The sequence below is a fragment of the Humulus lupulus genome, chromosome 1 (assembly GCF_963169125.1).
Source record: "Humulus lupulus chromosome 1, drHumLupu1.1, whole genome shotgun sequence".
Lineage (NCBI taxonomy): Eukaryota > Viridiplantae > Streptophyta > Magnoliopsida > Rosales > Cannabaceae > Humulus > Humulus lupulus.
The window spans coordinates 297,153,812-297,171,433 of record NC_084793.1 but is presented as its reverse complement, the minus strand read 5'-3'; the positions used below and the strand labels follow the sequence as shown (position 1 = coordinate 297,171,433).

Sequence of the window (17,622 nt, the reverse complement as noted above, 5' to 3'; positions counted from 1 at the left end):
CTGGCTCATATTCCCACGTGTCGAGTTGCCTGTGCAGCGTGTGGTGTACGGAGCATTGACTCTTAGCTTTTGACGTTGCCCACATGAGGGAGACTGTTGACAAGTGGACCAGGTCCTTGCGTTCCACGTGGCACATGGTCCATCTTCTAAAGTGGACTTCTTAACACAATTAAGCTCATTAAAGTTAGAGCAAGTCAAGCTCTAAATAACAACAACAATAATAATAATAATAATTCTCACCCTTTTTTTATTACTTGTTTATGCCATAATCATTAGTGAATTCCTAACTTAATATTTTTTTTTAAAAACACTTGTTTTAATAATCTCATTCTTATGCTTGGACCTTTTCCATTTCGGTATTAGTAATATAAATATAACGAACAAATATATTACAAAATTATTAAGGAATAATTGGTACTAGGGAATGTCATGGACTAGTGACTAGTCCATATGGTATTTTAAGTTGTGACCTAAGAAATTTAAGCATAGAAAATATTCTATCCAATAAGTTTATTTTTATTGGGATATACTTACTAGAGGGTTTCAAACTGAATAATAATCTAGTCTTCAAAGCAATGACCTCTTTCAAATTTTGTGTGCTTAGTTTTAATTAATTAGTGATTTTCATTATACATTCCCCATATTTTAAAACTTAATTGACTAGTTTTAAAAACATGAAAAAAAAAGATTGTTTTTGGCTTATGTTTATGCAAAATAGTTAGTTAATTTCTTCTTAGTGGAGAATTGTAATTTGGGCAATAAAAAGTACAGAAAGAAAAAACAACTTTCTATTTTTAGGTATAAAAAACCAGTATTATATATTAGGCTATTAGCAATTTTTTTTTTTTTTTTGTATAAATACATAATACTTTCGTTACGTAATTTAGGGTAAAAATGATTATTCGTTAATTTCTTTTAACATTAGTTATAAATGTATATTTAAACAAATAATTTGTAATATTGCATAGTATATTTTCGCAACTTTATATCTGAAAAAGCTTGCACACATCTTTTGATTTGTTGGAAATACTTGCCTGGTTCACACTTAAATATTATTATTTTCACACTAAGTCGTTCGATATTATATATTAATGATACATTGTATTAGTTTGTCTTTTCTTCTTTGGAAAAAAAGGGGAACATTTTCTTTAATTATTTGGGAATGCAATTCATTCTTCATTATAACTTATCTTTTAAAAACAACATATTTTGAGTCAATTTTATAACACAAGAAAAAACCATAATAACTTGGTATGTGATGCTTTTTAGTAGATTTTTTACACTTTAATTAAATTCTTAAGTATTATTATCATAACATTAATAAGAGGCTTAAGTTATGCAAATCTATACAATCATAAGAGGCTATTAGGAGTTTTTATTTTTTAATTTTTTTAATACTAAAAAAAGACACACACTAAACTAAATTATTAACAAAATCAAATGACTTACATAAATTTGTTGTGGTATAAAAGTGACATCATGATATTTTGTTTTTTCTAGATAGTTTTGACAGTTGAGATTAAACCAAATATAGTTTCTATTTTGGCGGTAAACGACAACAAACTTAATCGAATAACATAAATATATTGCTTTTGATTAAATAAATAAAATAGAGTATATAAAGAAACAAAGTTAATTTAATATAGAAAAATAAAACGTTATTATTATTACACATGCAAGCAAGAGCAAAAGGTCTTGACTTGGTTTTTGTCGTACAAAGAAATTAATATAAAAGAGAGAGATTGACCTCTCAAAATGGAGACAATCTTCCCGTTTGGCGTGGGAGTACGTTGCAAAACGCGTCTTCCATAGCCACTCGGCTTTGCTTTCTTTTTCCGTTATCTTCTTTCTCAAACCATAACCATAACCAGAAGAACTAACTTCCTCCATTGTCATGGTTTCTTTTCATCATCATCATCATCATCATCTTCTTCTTCTTCTTCGTTTGTCTTTTCTTCAACCCTTTTGTTGAAACTACGTACGATCCCAATGCTTTTCAGCTATGCGTTGGTTACCGAACATATCTTTCTCTTCTTCTTCTTCTTCTTCTTCCTCTTTACGAGCTTCTCCGACCCAACCCGGACCCGGACCCGGACCCGCTGACTCTGCCCATAAGACATCTGCAGAAGGGGATCGCCATGTCCGAGGGGTATGGCGATTTGGTTCCAAAATGAAGATCTCCCGTCAGAGGAAGCTTCGGCCTTTGAGCGACCGTGGTGTTGTATCGGGACAACCCAAATGGTCTGACTCCCAATGGGGTCTCCATAAATGTGCTAGTGGTCATGATAGGTTACCGGCTCGTACTGCCTCCGCTTCGGCTCTTCCTCAACCTCTGCCGTTACCGGAGATTTCTCCTGTTTGTCGCCGGAAAGAGGGGTTAGTGGTTGGTTCTAGTTCTTATCGGGACTTTGATTGCCCCCTCCCCTCGCCCAAGCTTAATGGGAATACAAAAGGAGTTGAGGACCGAGATAAGGACAGAGCTGACCATGTTGCCGGAGATGGTGTCTTGGTTAGCCCTAAAACTCAGAGGTAAATAATTTCTTCATACATATTTGCTTGGTTGACTCAATTGTAGGACTAGACAGTAGAAACCCATGTTTTAAAAATTGATGAAAATTTTGTTCTTTAGTCTTGTTTTGGGAAATATGTTTATACATCTTTTATTGCAATGTGATTTACCATTCTGGGCTGTATTGGTTTTTGTTTATATCTTTGTTTCAGTAAGTTTTTTTCCCAAGAGATGAAAAATAGTGCAAATTCAGATTTGTCTGAGAGAAGGGCAGCTTGGAAGGGTCGTCAAAATGAGAAAGGTTTACAAAATTTCAGAGTGGAGGTTCCAATTAGGAGTGCTCCAACTAGTCCTTTCTCAAGTCCTGCACTAAGTCCCCAGAGGCCAAGTTTTGATATGGCAAAATACTATCGTGCCATGATTCCTAAACCAAATCAAGTCTGGTCCGCGCCAGAGATGCCATTCACAGATATGATGACAGGGCCTCCCCCTGCATACTATGATGGTTCTCCATACAGTTCTCCTACCAACAGTCCACCAGGAAGAAGTATAAGCCAAATGTGCAAAAGCCCAAATGGGTCTTCATCCCCATTATACCAAGGAAGATTATCCTTTGACACCTCACGTAGGGAAAGTATTGCTCCTCTTGAGGTTCATCGGTTACCTCTTCCTCCTGTAGCTGCAAGCCCTTCACCTTCCCATCATGTTCCCCAAGTTACTGCTAAACCAGAGCCAGTGTTAATGCAAAGTCAATGGCAAAAGGGAAAGCTTATTGGTCGTGGAACATTTGGAAGTGTTTATGTTGCCAGCAACCGGTATATGATCTTCCTTATTTCTTTTGTTTTTTATATATATATATATATTATGCTCATTACATGATGATGACTTAGTTTTTTCTATATTTCTCCTATGAGTAGTGAAACTGGAGCATTATGTGCCATGAAAGAAGTTGAACTATTTCCTGATGACCCAAAATCTGCAGAGTGTATAAAGCAGTTGGAGCAGGTTATTTTCCAAATCTGAATATCGCTTTAGAATGTATATTAGTAGTTTACATTGCTGTTGTTTACTGTTTCTTTTATGTTATTATTTTTTAGGAAATCAAAGTACTCAGTCAGCTCAAGCATCAAAATATTGTCCAGTATTATGGAAGTGAAACAGTAAGTAATCTCGCAATTTCATGTTTAGTTATCCAGGCTTTTATGTAATTTATGCATCTCTAGAAAGAGTTACAATATAATTTTGGAAATTGCAGGTTGATGATCGATTTTATATATATTTGGAGTATGTTCATCCTGGTTCAATAAATAAGTATGTAAGAGAACATTGTGGAGCCATTACAGAGTCTGTTGTTCGCAATTTTACTAGACATATTCTCTCTGGATTGGCTTACCTACATAGCAAAAAGACCATTCACAGGTAAGACCACATGTTTGATCTGATTAGCTGATTTTATCTTGCATTATTTGCAACTTTGTAATTATGCTTTAATATGTATAGGGACATTAAGGGAGCTAACTTGCTGGTTGACTCAACGGGTGTTGTTAAGCTTGCTGACTTTGGAATGGCTAAACATGTGAGTAATGATTGTAAAAATTACTATACATAATCAAAATCCTGATCAGAACTGTAGTCTTTCTAGTCCCTTTTCATCAATACTCAGCTTCTGAGATTTGACACGATTAATCTTGCTTTATTTTGTTGCACAGCTTACTGGACATGTAGTGGAACTTTCTATGAAAGGAAGTCCATATTGGATGGCTCCAGAGGTATCTGTTTGTTGCTTTGGCATTTCTTTTGGACTGTTTTATCTTTTGGTGCTGACATGAAATTACTTCTTTCTCGCAGCTCATGCATGCAGTGATGCAGAAAGATAACAACTCTGATCTTGCTTTTGCTATTGACATTTGGAGTTTGGGTTGCACCATTATCGAAATGCTCACTGGAAAACCTCCTTGGAGTGAATATGAAGGGGTAAGTGAAGCACACACAACAGTGCTCATGGATTTCATTTGTGTTCACTATGTCACCCTTAAACATCTTGTCAATTTTTGCAGGCTGCAGCCATGTTTAAAGTTTTGAAAGATTCCCCACCCATACCCGAAACGCTATCATCAGAGGGCAAGGATTTCTTGCAATGCTGCTTTCGGAGAAATCCTGCAGATAGACCAACAGCAGCCTTGTTACTCGAACATCGATTTTTAAAGAACTCGCAGCAGTTAGATGTCTCCTCTTGTTGCATACAAGCATTTAGTGGCATTAACATAGCGGTAAGAAAATCTATACCATGCCTTTGTGTTTGTTTTGATAAAATTTAGTTGTTTGTATTATAGTTTTTTGTTATGTAAAACAGGATAAAACTACTCACAGTCCAACGACAACTGAAGACAAACATAGTCAATCAACATATTATCTTACTCCTACACAAATCAATGGAGAAAAGTTTGCCTCTGAGAGGTAAGAGTGTGCAATGTTTTACTACAAATGGCATCAACCTCATCTTTCAAGACTTCTTCATCAGTTTCACTGAAATGCCTTCCAGCTCCAGCTTCACGCAATATTGTTTTTCTCCAGTGAGATTGGACACCAAGCTCGTTGTTGGGATACTTCCAAGCTGACAGTGGCGCTCCCGCCCAGCCGTACACCGCGTTCTACCCTTGAGGCCTTTCCAAGCTTATCTCCTCCGCGGTCCCCTCGCGCAGCAGCCTACTGGCCATGAGAGGGGCGCTTTCAATTGACATGTAGAGAGGAAATTCCTACTTCATGTAATTGGTTTTGGTAATATAATTGAGCTATATATAAACTCTACTTAACACAAATAGAAAAATGTCAAGCTAAATCATGAAGTTGTGTGTAATTTAGACATCAGTTGTTTTTGGTTGCTGGCTTTTCTAGAAATTCAATTTTTGTTTAGATCATACTTTTCACCAACATGTACAATAAAAATTGAGTCAAAAGTGGATATGTAGATATTGTTACAAAAATTTTATCATATCATTCAACTTTGTTTCTTTTACCTCCTTACATTGCCAAATACGGTGCATATTATAGGTTATTAAACCAAAATATTAAACAGAACGACCACAGTGGGAGTCGAACCCACGACCTTCTGATCCGAAGTCAGACGCGCTAATCCACTGCGCTATGCGGTCTTGTATGTTAACTGTGTCTTCTATAGTTATATAACAATAAAAAACCCAAACCAAATTAAGTATAATCAAGTAATCGTACTTCTAAAATCCTTGTTGTTTTGGTTTTAAAATAACCACATGGCGTTATGGAAAACAAGAACCTAATAACCTAACGATAAACCGACATGTGAGGAAAACGACAACATTAAATATAGAAAAGTATAACAAAAAATGGCTACGTGTCATTCAAGATTATTTTCAATGAGGGAGTGGTTGTATATTCATTGTATAAATTATCTTAATTAACTAAGCTTACTAAAGCTCATCATGTCAGATAAGATAAAGCAAGTGTTTAGGTGGTTAAACATTGTCATGGTAACACATCAGATACATAAAAACTTAATCTGAATATTCAGCTTGGCTAAAACTACCAAAATAATAATACCCTTTACTCCATTTTTGTATGCAAGTGCTTTTCCAGCTCAGAACGCAGTAAAAAAAATACCCATTAATTACTCATATAAATGGGTTTTATCAACTTTGTATACATAGCATATTGATAAAGTAGTGGTCTAAATATTTGACAGTTGGTGTATGATCATTTGAGATTGATCCAACGGCTGTGATTACCAATCAATCGAGCTAAACTCCTTCCTTCCATACTTACTTACCTTATTAGAAAAGAATCATTTGGTCAAATCAATGTGATATGGGCACCTTTCATTTCCTTTCTTTTTAATTATAATAAGAAAAATTGGTGAAAATTGTTTGTTTTAGTGATTTTGCACTTTCATCTAGTTTTGTTAATTTTTGCAAAATGACTTTTATTTAAAATTCGATTAATTATTTTAATTTTTTGATTATCTATTTAAGTTTTTGACTAATTATCTAAATTATGATTTAAATAATGAAGAGAATTAAATATAGAAAAGTTGTTAAACAGTGAATTAAAAGATGAGTAGCTTGGACCTCATCTCACCTAATTGTATATATATATATTTTTCTCCACTTCCTTAAAGACAAAATACAGTCACGTGGTTACTAAATACACCCATTACATACATTCAACTTTTCCTCAATTGCTTGCCCATTTTGCGGTTTTGTGGTCACAACTCACAAAGATGGAGCCTCCACCAGCACAAGCCATAGACACTTCCACCAAGACTTTTCAGCCTGGAGAAGCTGAACAAGACAGAGCTGTTAATGAATGGTATTTCCTTATGATTTTTTTTCTTCTATCATGGGTTTTAAGCTGTTTTTGTGTATGTTATTTTGTTAATCTGTTTATGGTTTTTCTTTTTCTTTTTCTTTATCTTTGTGATGCAGTTGTTCTTGTTTTTATGACATCACAGAGACCTGCTTTAATTACTTATGCTGCTACAACTTCTGTTGAGAGACTAGTTGGGTCCTATTTATGTATTAAGAATATTAGTATTATTATTGTTACTACTTATTGCTATGACAGGAAAAAAAAGAGAGAGAGTTTATAAAAGAAAATAATATACTTGTTAACTAGTAGTTTTTCTTTAGTGGTTTACAGTAATACCCAGAATCTCATGCTTAACCTTAACAGGTATTTTGTGTTTGTCATTTGACTAACTTTGATGATCTCGAGTACTTATTATATAGATATTTATTTTCTTTTTACAATTATGTAATTTGATTTTGGGGCCAAAGTAGAAGAAATCAAAGTGAATCTAGTCTGTGTTCTGGTAAAAATGACCCAATTTTGAGTTATGAAACTAGTTTGTTTTTAGATATGTGCCACTTTTTGGTTCCAAATTCAATTATTAACAGCATCATTTATGTTAAATTCTATATAATCTCATTGCCAATGCTAGTCTACTAACAATATAAGACTTTGATTTCGGAACAAAATAAGTCAACTATACTGTCTTTACATGATCAAATCAAGCACGTTTCATGCTGATTTTCTTTAAGGGAACCGTCTATGGAAAAGGCACCCAACTGAGTGGCCTTTTTTCCACACCAAGTGATTTGCAAATGATTCCAAAACAAAGTATGAAAAACCTATATAATATTAGGCAAGAATGAGTACTTAATTAGAAAATTACCAAAAAATAATTTTAAGAGAATATAACTCTAAAATTTCTATCCTTCAAATATCCAAAATCATGCTTCCATATCTCACTTTCTCATCCCACGTTCCATACGGTTTTACCTCTCCTCTTTTTTAATTCATGTGTAAAAAAGATGGAATTTTACTTTTTTTTTTTTTTTGGTGTGATTTGGTAACACTTAAAAAAATAAATTTTATTTATTTAATTAATTAAAAATTTGACAATTAAACATAAAACATTGTTTAATAATTCTATTTTTATTTATTATTTTTTAAAAATTTTAATTAAAACTTATTAAATTTTGAAAATAGAATTTTTTCACTTTCAAAATTTTTTTAAACCGTTTTTGACTTTCTGTTTTTTTTTTTCTTCTCTTGAATCAACAACTCATTTTATAGTGTTAAACAAAAAATTAAAATAAAAGTTATCAAATACATTTATTATTATTATTTAAAAAAAAATAATTATCAAACATATTTTTATTTTTTAAAAATAAAAATAATATTTCCATTTTTGTATTTAAAAACTTCAAAAATAAATTTTTTACTAAACACAACTTTTATTTTTCACCATCTACCATTTTCCATCCACTTCTTCTTTGTACTTCACTTGTCATCTCCATTCATTATCTCTCATTTCAATATCTTTCTATCCGTACCTTTCTTTCTCTTTCTCTCTCTATTCACAAACTCCTCTCTCCTACCTAAAGTAGCCTTGAACTAGTTGGAAGTATTCTTCTCTCAAAGTACAATCTCAAATGTCATTGGACAAGAACTTTTAAAGAAGTATAGCTTTATAAGAAAAGTTCTTTTTTAAGGGTTATATATATATTTATATATATATAGAGGACCCTTTATAACCAATTCTTTTGGCATCTTCAAAAACTTTATTCCTAAGTGGAGAAGATGGTTGCATTAATGTATTTATTATTATTATTATTTATTTTATAAGCTAAACCTCAGAAGAGATTAAAAAATTTGGTTGATTATGAACTTGTTTTAACAATTGGTTTTGTTTTTAAGTTTGTTAGGTATGCTTTAACTGTTAGTTTGTTAAATACTTTATTATGAATTGAGTCAGACGCTCAAGAAAAATGTAGACCATATCGTAATATGTACTTACAAGAATAGAAAAGAGTTCTTATTTGGTTTTCTTTGTGATTACGACATTAATTCATTTGATTTTTTTTTTTAGTAAATTTGCTTCAATTAGACAATATTCTATAGAATAAGTTGGAAGAAATCTCACCGAGTTATGTAAAATTTGTTGTGTTCTTTTTGTGATTTACTTTTATACTTGAGTTTTTATGATATTATTAGAATTGAATCTAAATACTAACTTGGTAATTACTAAAAATAGTGAACCAAAACTAAATATCAAACCAATACAATATTTCTGATCGTTACACATTCATTTTAACTATAGTAATTAATCGAATGAGCATTGATTAACAACATTAAATCTCTGTTTAAGAGAATCAAGTTAAGAACCATATTATTAAAAAAAATTACATTGTTAAGCAAAACTGTCGAATTATGCATTAATCTCGACATACTATAATCAAGGCTTATCCTATTAAAAGAACAAAAAATGCACACACACACAAGAAAAAAAAAAACACTCACACACTCACAAACTAATGCCATAGCAAATACCAAAATAAAATAAAAAAAGAAGAATGCTGATAGCAGAGACACTAAATAGTGCTGATTGTTCTAGCTAATTATGGTGGTGTTGGTGGTATGGTAGTGGCATCTTTTTTATGGCGTTTATTAGAAGTTGTTACATATTTTTTGAATACTCTAGAATATACTAGGTATTTGTAGAATACTTTACTCTAGAATTTTCTAGATATTTGTAGAATAAGATTACTCTAGAATTTCTTATAAGCATTTCTAGAAAACTTAAGTCTAGAATTTTTTAGTTATGCTTGAGAAACAAATAAATTTGTGTAGATTAATCTATAAGTTGTATTTGTAAAACAAATACACTAGAAAAATCTAGAACAAATAATTCTAGTCACAAATGTAAAGTGGGCTAGCCACTATAAATACCCCATCATGGGTAGCAAATGGTGTAACTAGAAACTACAAACCATCAATAAAATTCTACTACTTTTTACTATCATTTACTCTCTAAAACATAAACCTTGCTCCTCCAAACTCAAATTTCTTCACTTGTCCACTCAACAACATCAACTATAATATCACAACCCATCATTACTCTAGCTACAACTACTACTCATCAAATATTCTAAACTATAACAAATCATCACTATTTTCTCTATCCCAAATTCTCAAACTATCAGCGTTGTTGTAAACAATTAACTAATGCTAAATCTCTCATATTAATTCCTAGATCCATCATTTTAGTGTTAATAATATGTATATTTTATTTTGATTTTTGGGTGATGCTTATAAATAATCTTATACCCTTATTTATAAATAAATACATTAGATTTTCCTCAATGATATCTCTCTCTTTCTTTGATGTACGATTCAAATTTATAAACATCCTAGAAATTTTAAGCCTAATATTATAAAGGGAACTCTTTAGATCATTCTTAGTATTCACTATAAGACTATAAGAATGACATGTTAGAATATTTGGGTAAAATTGTATAATCACAACATAATTCTATAATACAATATAAGACATATATCATTGACAATTATTTAATTATGGTGTCTATTTGTTAGGATCCATATGTGTTAACTCTCAAAATTGATTCGCAGGCAATGAATGAACCATGATTTGACATTTTTTGGGCTACCATTGTTATGCCTAATTGAAAAAAAAAATGCCTGAAAGCCTACCCAACGTGTTAAACTTGCTAGACCTGTGCGCCTTAGACAAAATCTATCCTCACTCGAATTTTCGAGCATATATATTGGATTTTTCGACCGAGTTTTGATTTTTCACTCGAAATCCACACACATATTGTAAAAATTTTGGTGATTCAAATATTAAGGCTATAACTCAACAAAGCAGCTGTGATGTAGAGCTGCTCTATTGGAGAATCATTGGGCTGGCAGGTGGTTTCATGTTGAAATCATTATTGGCAAAAAGATGGGCTGAGTTGCAAAGGCCTTGTACGACTCAGTAGTGGTAAGGACAAAGATGTTTGTTAGAAGATTTTATTTATTTTGCATAAAGCTAAAAGGAAGGTGCATCTACTGAGGCATAACGACATGAAAAGACGAGAGAAAATAGAGTGTATTTTTCTGTATTGAGTGAGTGAGATGAAAGAAAGGAAAAGCAAAACCCCATTGTTGTAAGCTTAATTTCTTGTATGACAGCTATTGCCAAAACTCTTGGTATTTGAATTATCTTGTCTACAGTGGATTTAACATGGCAAAGCTAGCAAGCTGGATATAGGGGACACATTGTCCCTGAACCAAGATAAACTTATGTGTCTAATTTACTATTTTATTGCTCTGTTGCCTCTATTGTTACTGCTATTTTTTGTTGTTATTTGCTTGCTTGTGTGTGTGCTGAAGCTACCATTTGTACATAACAAATTGGTATTAGAGTCAGGTTGATTGTGCCCTCTACACTGGTGGTTTTTAGATTGTTAAGGAAGCTCAGAATGTGCTCGAAGAAAGACCCAGATGGCTATTTCATCCCCAACGACGACCAAACATGAGATAGAAAAGTTCGATGGTACCTAGATTTTGCTTTGTGGAAGATGAAGATGTTAGCTCTTATGGGTAACTTGGGATTGAAGGATGCTCTGGAGGGTGAAGATAAAATGCCAAAGACTCGCACTGAAGATAAGAAGAAGGAGATTCTGAAAAAGGTATACAACACTCTAATTCTTAGTCTATGTGATAAGGTGCTAAGAGAGGTGGTGAAGATGAAGACTGCTACCGAGTTTTGGACCAAACTTGGTAGTCTTTACATGACTAAAACACTATTTACTAGGCTTTATCTTAAGGAAAAAATCTTTACGTTTAAAATGCCAAAGGGAAAGAACTTAAAAGAACATATAGATGATTTTAACAAGCTGTGTCTCGATCTTGAAAATATTTCTATTGAGTACGAAGATGAGGATAAGGCATTGGAATTGTTATATTCTTTGCCTAAATCTTATGAAGCCTTCATGGACATCCTTAAACATGACATATCTTTGGATGATCTAATTGGTGCTCTTAAATCCAAGGATTTACAGAGAAGATATGAGCTGGAGGAGCAAGTTGGTGAGGGTCTTATAGTATGTGGAAGAACTGAATGAAGAGAGTATATAGGCAGGGGAAAATCAAGGTCCAAGAAAAAGGAACCTAAGAAAATAAAATGCTACTATTGTCACGGAGAGGGACACATTAGAAGATTGTGTCCAAAACGGAAGAAGGCAGAGAATGGCAAGGATATTGAACAAGCAAATGTCATTGTAGATGATGGTTATGAAAGTGCGTATGTGCTTGTGGTAGCCATAGAAAAATCAGATAAACAATGGATTCTAGATTCAGGTTGCTCATTTCACATGACTCCTCATAAAGGACTGGTTTGAGTCTTTTAAGGAGTGTGATGGTGGACAAGTATTGCTGGGAAATAACAACAATGCTTGGTCAGGGGTATTGGCTCTATGAGGATTAAGACACATGATGGTATGGAAAGGATATTGTAACGCCCTACTAATTAGGGTTTGTCACCAAGTGTGTTTAAAACCAGTACTGGACTTGCTAAACAAGTCATTTGGACTAAACGCGCGATTAAGCCACTAAAGGTTTAGGCATTAAAATTTTTGGTCAACTCATAAGTATTTTCATTAAGTTAAAAGCATGTTCTTTACACGGGATCCCCAAAAACATCAGTTTAAAAGTTAGTTACAACACTTAAGTTACACAATAAGCCGACCTAGGTGGCAAAAGCTGGGTTTAACCCTAGTTCCCTTGAGCATCTCGGCCGTGGTGGTCGAGCGGACTGCATATGTACATATCACTACTACTACCCTCCGACTCATGGCTGGTTGAGCTTCTCTTTACCTTTACCTGCACCACAAAGCACCTGTGAGCCAGAAGACTTAGCAAGAAAACGTGTTTAACAGTTCACAGAATAAAATGCCTATCAAGCAGTAATAGCTGAAGTTGGTGTGTTCATTAAGCAAACTGGTAACCATGGAGTCACACAAGTGCGTATCACACTTTCTTTCAAGTTGTTGGCATCCGAGCCAGTCAAGTGTGTGTTGCACTCCCAGGGTGGCCCAGCCATGGTGGCCTGCACTCCACGTGCACTATGCTAATCTTAGCTTATAAACTAAGTTCTTTAAGCTCTTGACTTATAAGTCAAGCCACCACGTGCCTCCAACTTATAAGTTGAAGCCTTGGGACTCTCGACTTATAAGGCGAGTCTCCCAGAGTCCAATGTACTCTCAACTAATAAATTGATATTCACTTACATTCTAATCACCCTCTGGTTTATAAACTAAGCTTCACGGTCACAACAAACAATCATATATTTCACATAGCATACATATCAACAATTACGATGCATTATAATACATTCCAATGACAGTCATATGCATAATCATAATTATGTGCATTACAGTGTACCTAATCAGATATTCGCAAACATAATTACAATCATGTTCATTAACAAAGTCAAGCCTTATTCATCTCTATATTCACCACATTGATTAAGCTCTAATCACGCATGCACATTACTGGTGCAGTTTTCTTACCTTAGGTCTGTATGCAAGTTACTAGCGATGCCCCTTTGAGTACGATCCCCGATTCAAGCCCTTAGCGAAAACCTAGTCACAACCGTAATAAGGAAGTTCCATCAACAACAGGTAAATAAAAGCTTTCCAAACCAAACCTTAGCCTCCGGGACATCAAATTCCACTTAACAAGGAAGTAGAATCGATCCCGAGCCCAAATGGTTAAGTCCCCCAACTTAAAAATCCCATTAAGGCCAAAATTCCCCTTAAGGGCCGCGGCCCCAAGAACCCGAGCCGCGGCCCGCCTCTAACTCCAGAGGCTCGACTGTAATGCCCCAGAATTCCTATTTTGGTTTAATGGCTGGATTAGGAGGCCGAGAGGGCTATAACTGTTTAATTATGCTATTAAATGAATTTATGCATGTTTATGAGAATTATATTGTAATATGATGTTAAATGCATGCATGTAGGTCCACATTTGTTTACAGGGGTGTTTTTGGTAATTTGGCCCGTTGAAGGCATAATTGTATATTTGTTTGCATGTCAATGATATATTGTGAGGCCACATTATAATGTGGATTGGTTCGAGTTATTCGGCATGAGACGATCTTTAAATATAATTTATCGGTCTGGTCATAACAGGCTTAAGCTTGGGTCTTGGGGTGAGTCTCGGGGTGTTTTTAATGATTAGAGCGTTACCAGGAATTATAGGGTAACAGGATAAGAATTATTGGTGTTGGAGATTAAAAAGATTAGCGGGAATTGGAGAGCGTTAATTATGATTAACGGTATAGGTTGGAAAGGAAAATTTTACCCTTGGGATGACTTTAGAAACCTTAAGTGACCTAGGGGAATTTAGGTCATTTGGTTTGGATTTATATGAACTTTAGTTGGCTGTAGAAAACAGAACAAAACAGAGCCCTTACTTCTCCTTCCCGTACATCATTTTCTCTCATTTCCCCTTTGGAGTTTTTGAGCCCAAATTGAGGAATCAAGCTAGGAAATCAAGGGGTTGAGTTCATAGAGTTGGTTCAGCCATTGAAGGGGATTTAATCTCAAGTTTGAGGTGAGTTTCAGCCATAATTTTTTTGGTTTTACTCTGTTTTCTTTTAGATTTCAGCCTATAATTTTGTTGAGGATAGCTTGGATTAATGGAAGTTTTGATTGATGTTTAACTTTGGTTTTGATGAGGGTTTGATATAGATGATGTTTAGGGGTTGGATTGAGTGTTTGGAAGAGGTTTGGAACTGGTTTGAAGGTTTGGTTTCGAGGGAAAACGCAGGGGAAGACAAGCTGGTGCTTGCTGGTTTAGGTAAAGGGCCGCGGCATGGCTATGGTGAGCCGCGGCCTATGTTGGTTTCTGGGGTGGAAATGCCTCTGTCAGAGGGGTGAGCCGCAGCCCATAAGGGCATTTTTGGCCAGAAATGTGTTTTTAGCATGGGGATTCAAGCCTTAGGCCTCGGGATAGATCCTACTACCCGGTTTAGTAGGATTCGATGTCTCGGAGGCTAGGTTTTGGTTTGGGAACCTTTGCTTATCATTTTCATTGATGAATCCTATATTTTGGTTATGACCAGGTGACCGTCAAGGAATTAAAAGAATTGATCGTTCTCAAAGGTCGTTCTTATATTAATTTTCACTCGAACCAGAGGTAAGAAAACAGTGTATGAATATAGTTGCACCCTGTATATGTATATGAAATGCTTGATTTGTTATTGAGGCACGTTGGTTGGTAAATGTGGACATGGATTGCATATTAAATGCTAGAGAATGTTACTTACTTGTTTATGGCACTGACTAGTCAGGGACACTGAACTAAGGGTCAGAAATGGCATTGCGTCATGAACGTCGAGCCAAATGAAGATTAGATCTAATCGATATCAGCATTGAATGGCTCTATGGCATTAATGCTAGACCGACCCTAAGGTCGATGAACTTATAAGCGCTTAGCTAGTCTAAGACTAGTTACTGAGAGCCAGGGCATAGGGCCCAGGTGACTGCTTGTCACGTGGCTAGGGAACGATGTTCCATGGATATGACTCTAGAGTCATGAGGAAGGTTATGTTGGTGACTAATCACCATGCACCTATCCTGTTAAAGCTAGTGAGATGTTCACTTATCTATTTAGCCCTGGTGATCCTATCGTCACATGGCTAAAGGGAGCTGGCTCCATATTTGTGACTTTTGCGACTGTCACCTATTCGTTTGAACTAAAAGTCTTGAATAATTGTTACAATCATTGTTGATATTATATGATGTTATATTGCGTTTTCTTGCTGGGCCTTGACTCATGGGTGCTATATGGTGCAGGTAAAGGGAAAGAGAAGCTCACCCAGCCTTGAGTGGAGAGCTTAGGTGGTGATGTGTACATATGCGGCCGCTTGACCACCACGGCCAAGGAGTTCTCAGAGGGACTAGGGGGTTTACCCTATTTTTGCTGCTTAGGTCGGCGGGGATTGTAAATTTGAAACAGCAGCGACCATTTTGTACTATAAACAACTTGTAAACCTTTTGAATGACTCATGAGCAGTTTATATACTTAATGAAATAAATCCTTTCCTTTTTACTGGTTTTTCACCTTAACCTGATAATAACACTTAGATCACGTTTTTAACCAAATGACTCGGGTAGCGGGTCAAATTTTTGGTTCACTGTTCACCGTAACTGTTCTGGGGTAACCAAGGCGATACATCGGCCTCCCTGGAAACCAACGCGCGCCACGCGTGCCCCTGAAGCGCCGCGACCCGCCTCTGCCTCCGAGCCCTCCTGGCTCAAATTTTCCCTTCGAGGGTCGCTACTCACTAGAAAAGAGCCGTGGCTCAGCCCCACGAACCCAGAATTTTCTGGGTTTTTCTTCAGCCGAACCCAACTAAAAATCATCCAATTCCATCCCAATCTTCCAATTCAATTCCCACTATCTATATACTCCTACACACCACTCAAACCCAGCTAGTTACCATAGTAAAACTCATCAAAATTCTCAAACCCAACCTCCCAACTATCAAGCATGCATGAACACCATAGCTCTAGATAATTCAGCAGAACTAATCATGAGGAATTCAGATTAAAACCCTTACCTCAACTGAGTTAATCCTCTAGTTTCCCCAAGTTTGGCACCTTAGTTCTCAAGCTTTGATCTTTAATTTCCCCAAAAATTCCTCAAGCTTCTATGGTGAAAACAGAGAAAACGTGGGGGAGAGAGAGAGAGTTGCTGCTGTGTTTTCCTTTAGTTCCTTAACCTTCTCAAACATTCCTAGCTGACCTTATACTATACTTGGAGAGAAAATGACTATTTTTCCCGTTGCCTTTAGTTTATTCATCAAATGTTCACAAGGACAATTTTGTCCTTTGCCTCAAATCCCGCTATCCACAATTTACATCCTATAATTCTCGCTACTTCTAATATTCTCACATGGTTACCAATAAATTCCCATTACCCACTAATTCCCGATAGTGTACTAAATTACTAAAATACCCCTAAGCTCACCCCGAGCCGGGTATTAAAACCCCGTTGTGACTTTTCTGCTAACTTGCTTATCGGGATCGCCTCTTGTTGAGTAACCCAAATATATCTACATAATAATGTGGTCTTAATCGCACAAACACACATTTGCATTTATTCCCTAAATGAGTCAAATTACTAAAATACCCTTCTTATAAGAAACGGGCCCACATACACATATTTAATATCTCTAACATGAAAGCATAATTATATTATAATATAACTCACATAATAACTCAATTATTGCCTCCTGGCCCCCTAATCCAGGCACTAAGCCACTTTAGGAAATTTGGGATGTTACAGATATTGTCTGAAGTGAGGTACATTCCTGAGTTGAAAAGAAATCTCATTTTGGGTATTCTTGATCATCACGGGTATACATATAAAGGTGGTGGTGGTGCTCTCAGAGTCTCTAAGGGTTCTATGGTGATTATGAAGGGAGATAAAAGTAATGGTTTGTACATATTGCAAGCCAGTAGAGTATTTGGTGTAGCTGCAATAGTTGCTGAAAACACAATGACTAAGTCTGAACCATGGCACAAGAGCCTTGGTCATGTTAGTGAGAGACACTTACAAGAACTTCAAAGGCAAACTTTGTTCTGTGGAGACAAGTTGGACAAGCTGACTTTCTGTGAACATTGTGTCTTGGGCAAGGCTACACAGTCAAATTTAGCAACTCAACACACATAACTAGAGAAACACTTAGTTATGTACATTAAGATCTTTGGGGACCTGCTAGA

At 35.3% G+C, this 17,622-nt stretch overlaps 1 protein-coding gene, 1 long non-coding RNA gene and 1 other non-coding gene across 4 annotated transcripts; 2 read left to right on the top strand and 1 right to left on the bottom strand.

The window, feature by feature from the left end:
- The first annotated feature begins 1,757 nt into the window (after nucleotides 1-1,757).
- On the top strand, nucleotides 1,758-5,525 carry LOC133811000 (mitogen-activated protein kinase kinase kinase 5). Of its 2 annotated transcripts, none has more exons than XM_062246108.1 (11): nucleotides 1,758-2,529; nucleotides 2,722-3,324; nucleotides 3,427-3,514; nucleotides 3,607-3,669; nucleotides 3,765-3,928; nucleotides 4,010-4,085; nucleotides 4,219-4,278; nucleotides 4,358-4,483; nucleotides 4,567-4,779; nucleotides 4,863-4,966; nucleotides 5,052-5,525. In XM_062246108.1, the coding sequence occupies exons 1-11, from the start codon at nucleotides 2,003-2,005 to the stop codon at nucleotides 5,125-5,127; spliced, it is 2,100 nt and encodes a 699-aa protein (XP_062102092.1). In that variant the 5' UTR covers nucleotides 1,758-2,002; the 3' UTR covers nucleotides 5,128-5,525. The 2 variants fall into 2 exon arrangements, with proteins under 2 accessions (XP_062102092.1, XP_062102091.1); XM_062246107.1 differs by having other exon boundaries at nucleotides 1,759-2,529; nucleotides 5,084-5,525.
- Nucleotides 5,526-5,587: 62 nt separating this feature from the next.
- On the bottom strand, nucleotides 5,588-5,661 carry TRNAR-UCG (transfer RNA arginine (anticodon UCG)). Its single transcript has one exon. It is a non-coding gene; the product is annotated as a tRNA-Arg (tRNA).
- A 952-nt stretch (nucleotides 5,662-6,613) lies between these two features.
- Nucleotides 6,614-7,290, top strand: LOC133779454 (uncharacterized). The gene is made up of 2 exons (XR_009869149.1): nucleotides 6,614-6,850; nucleotides 6,967-7,290. It is a non-coding gene; the product is annotated as an uncharacterized LOC133779454 (long non-coding RNA).
- The last annotated feature ends 10,332 nt before the right edge of the window (nucleotides 7,291-17,622 follow it).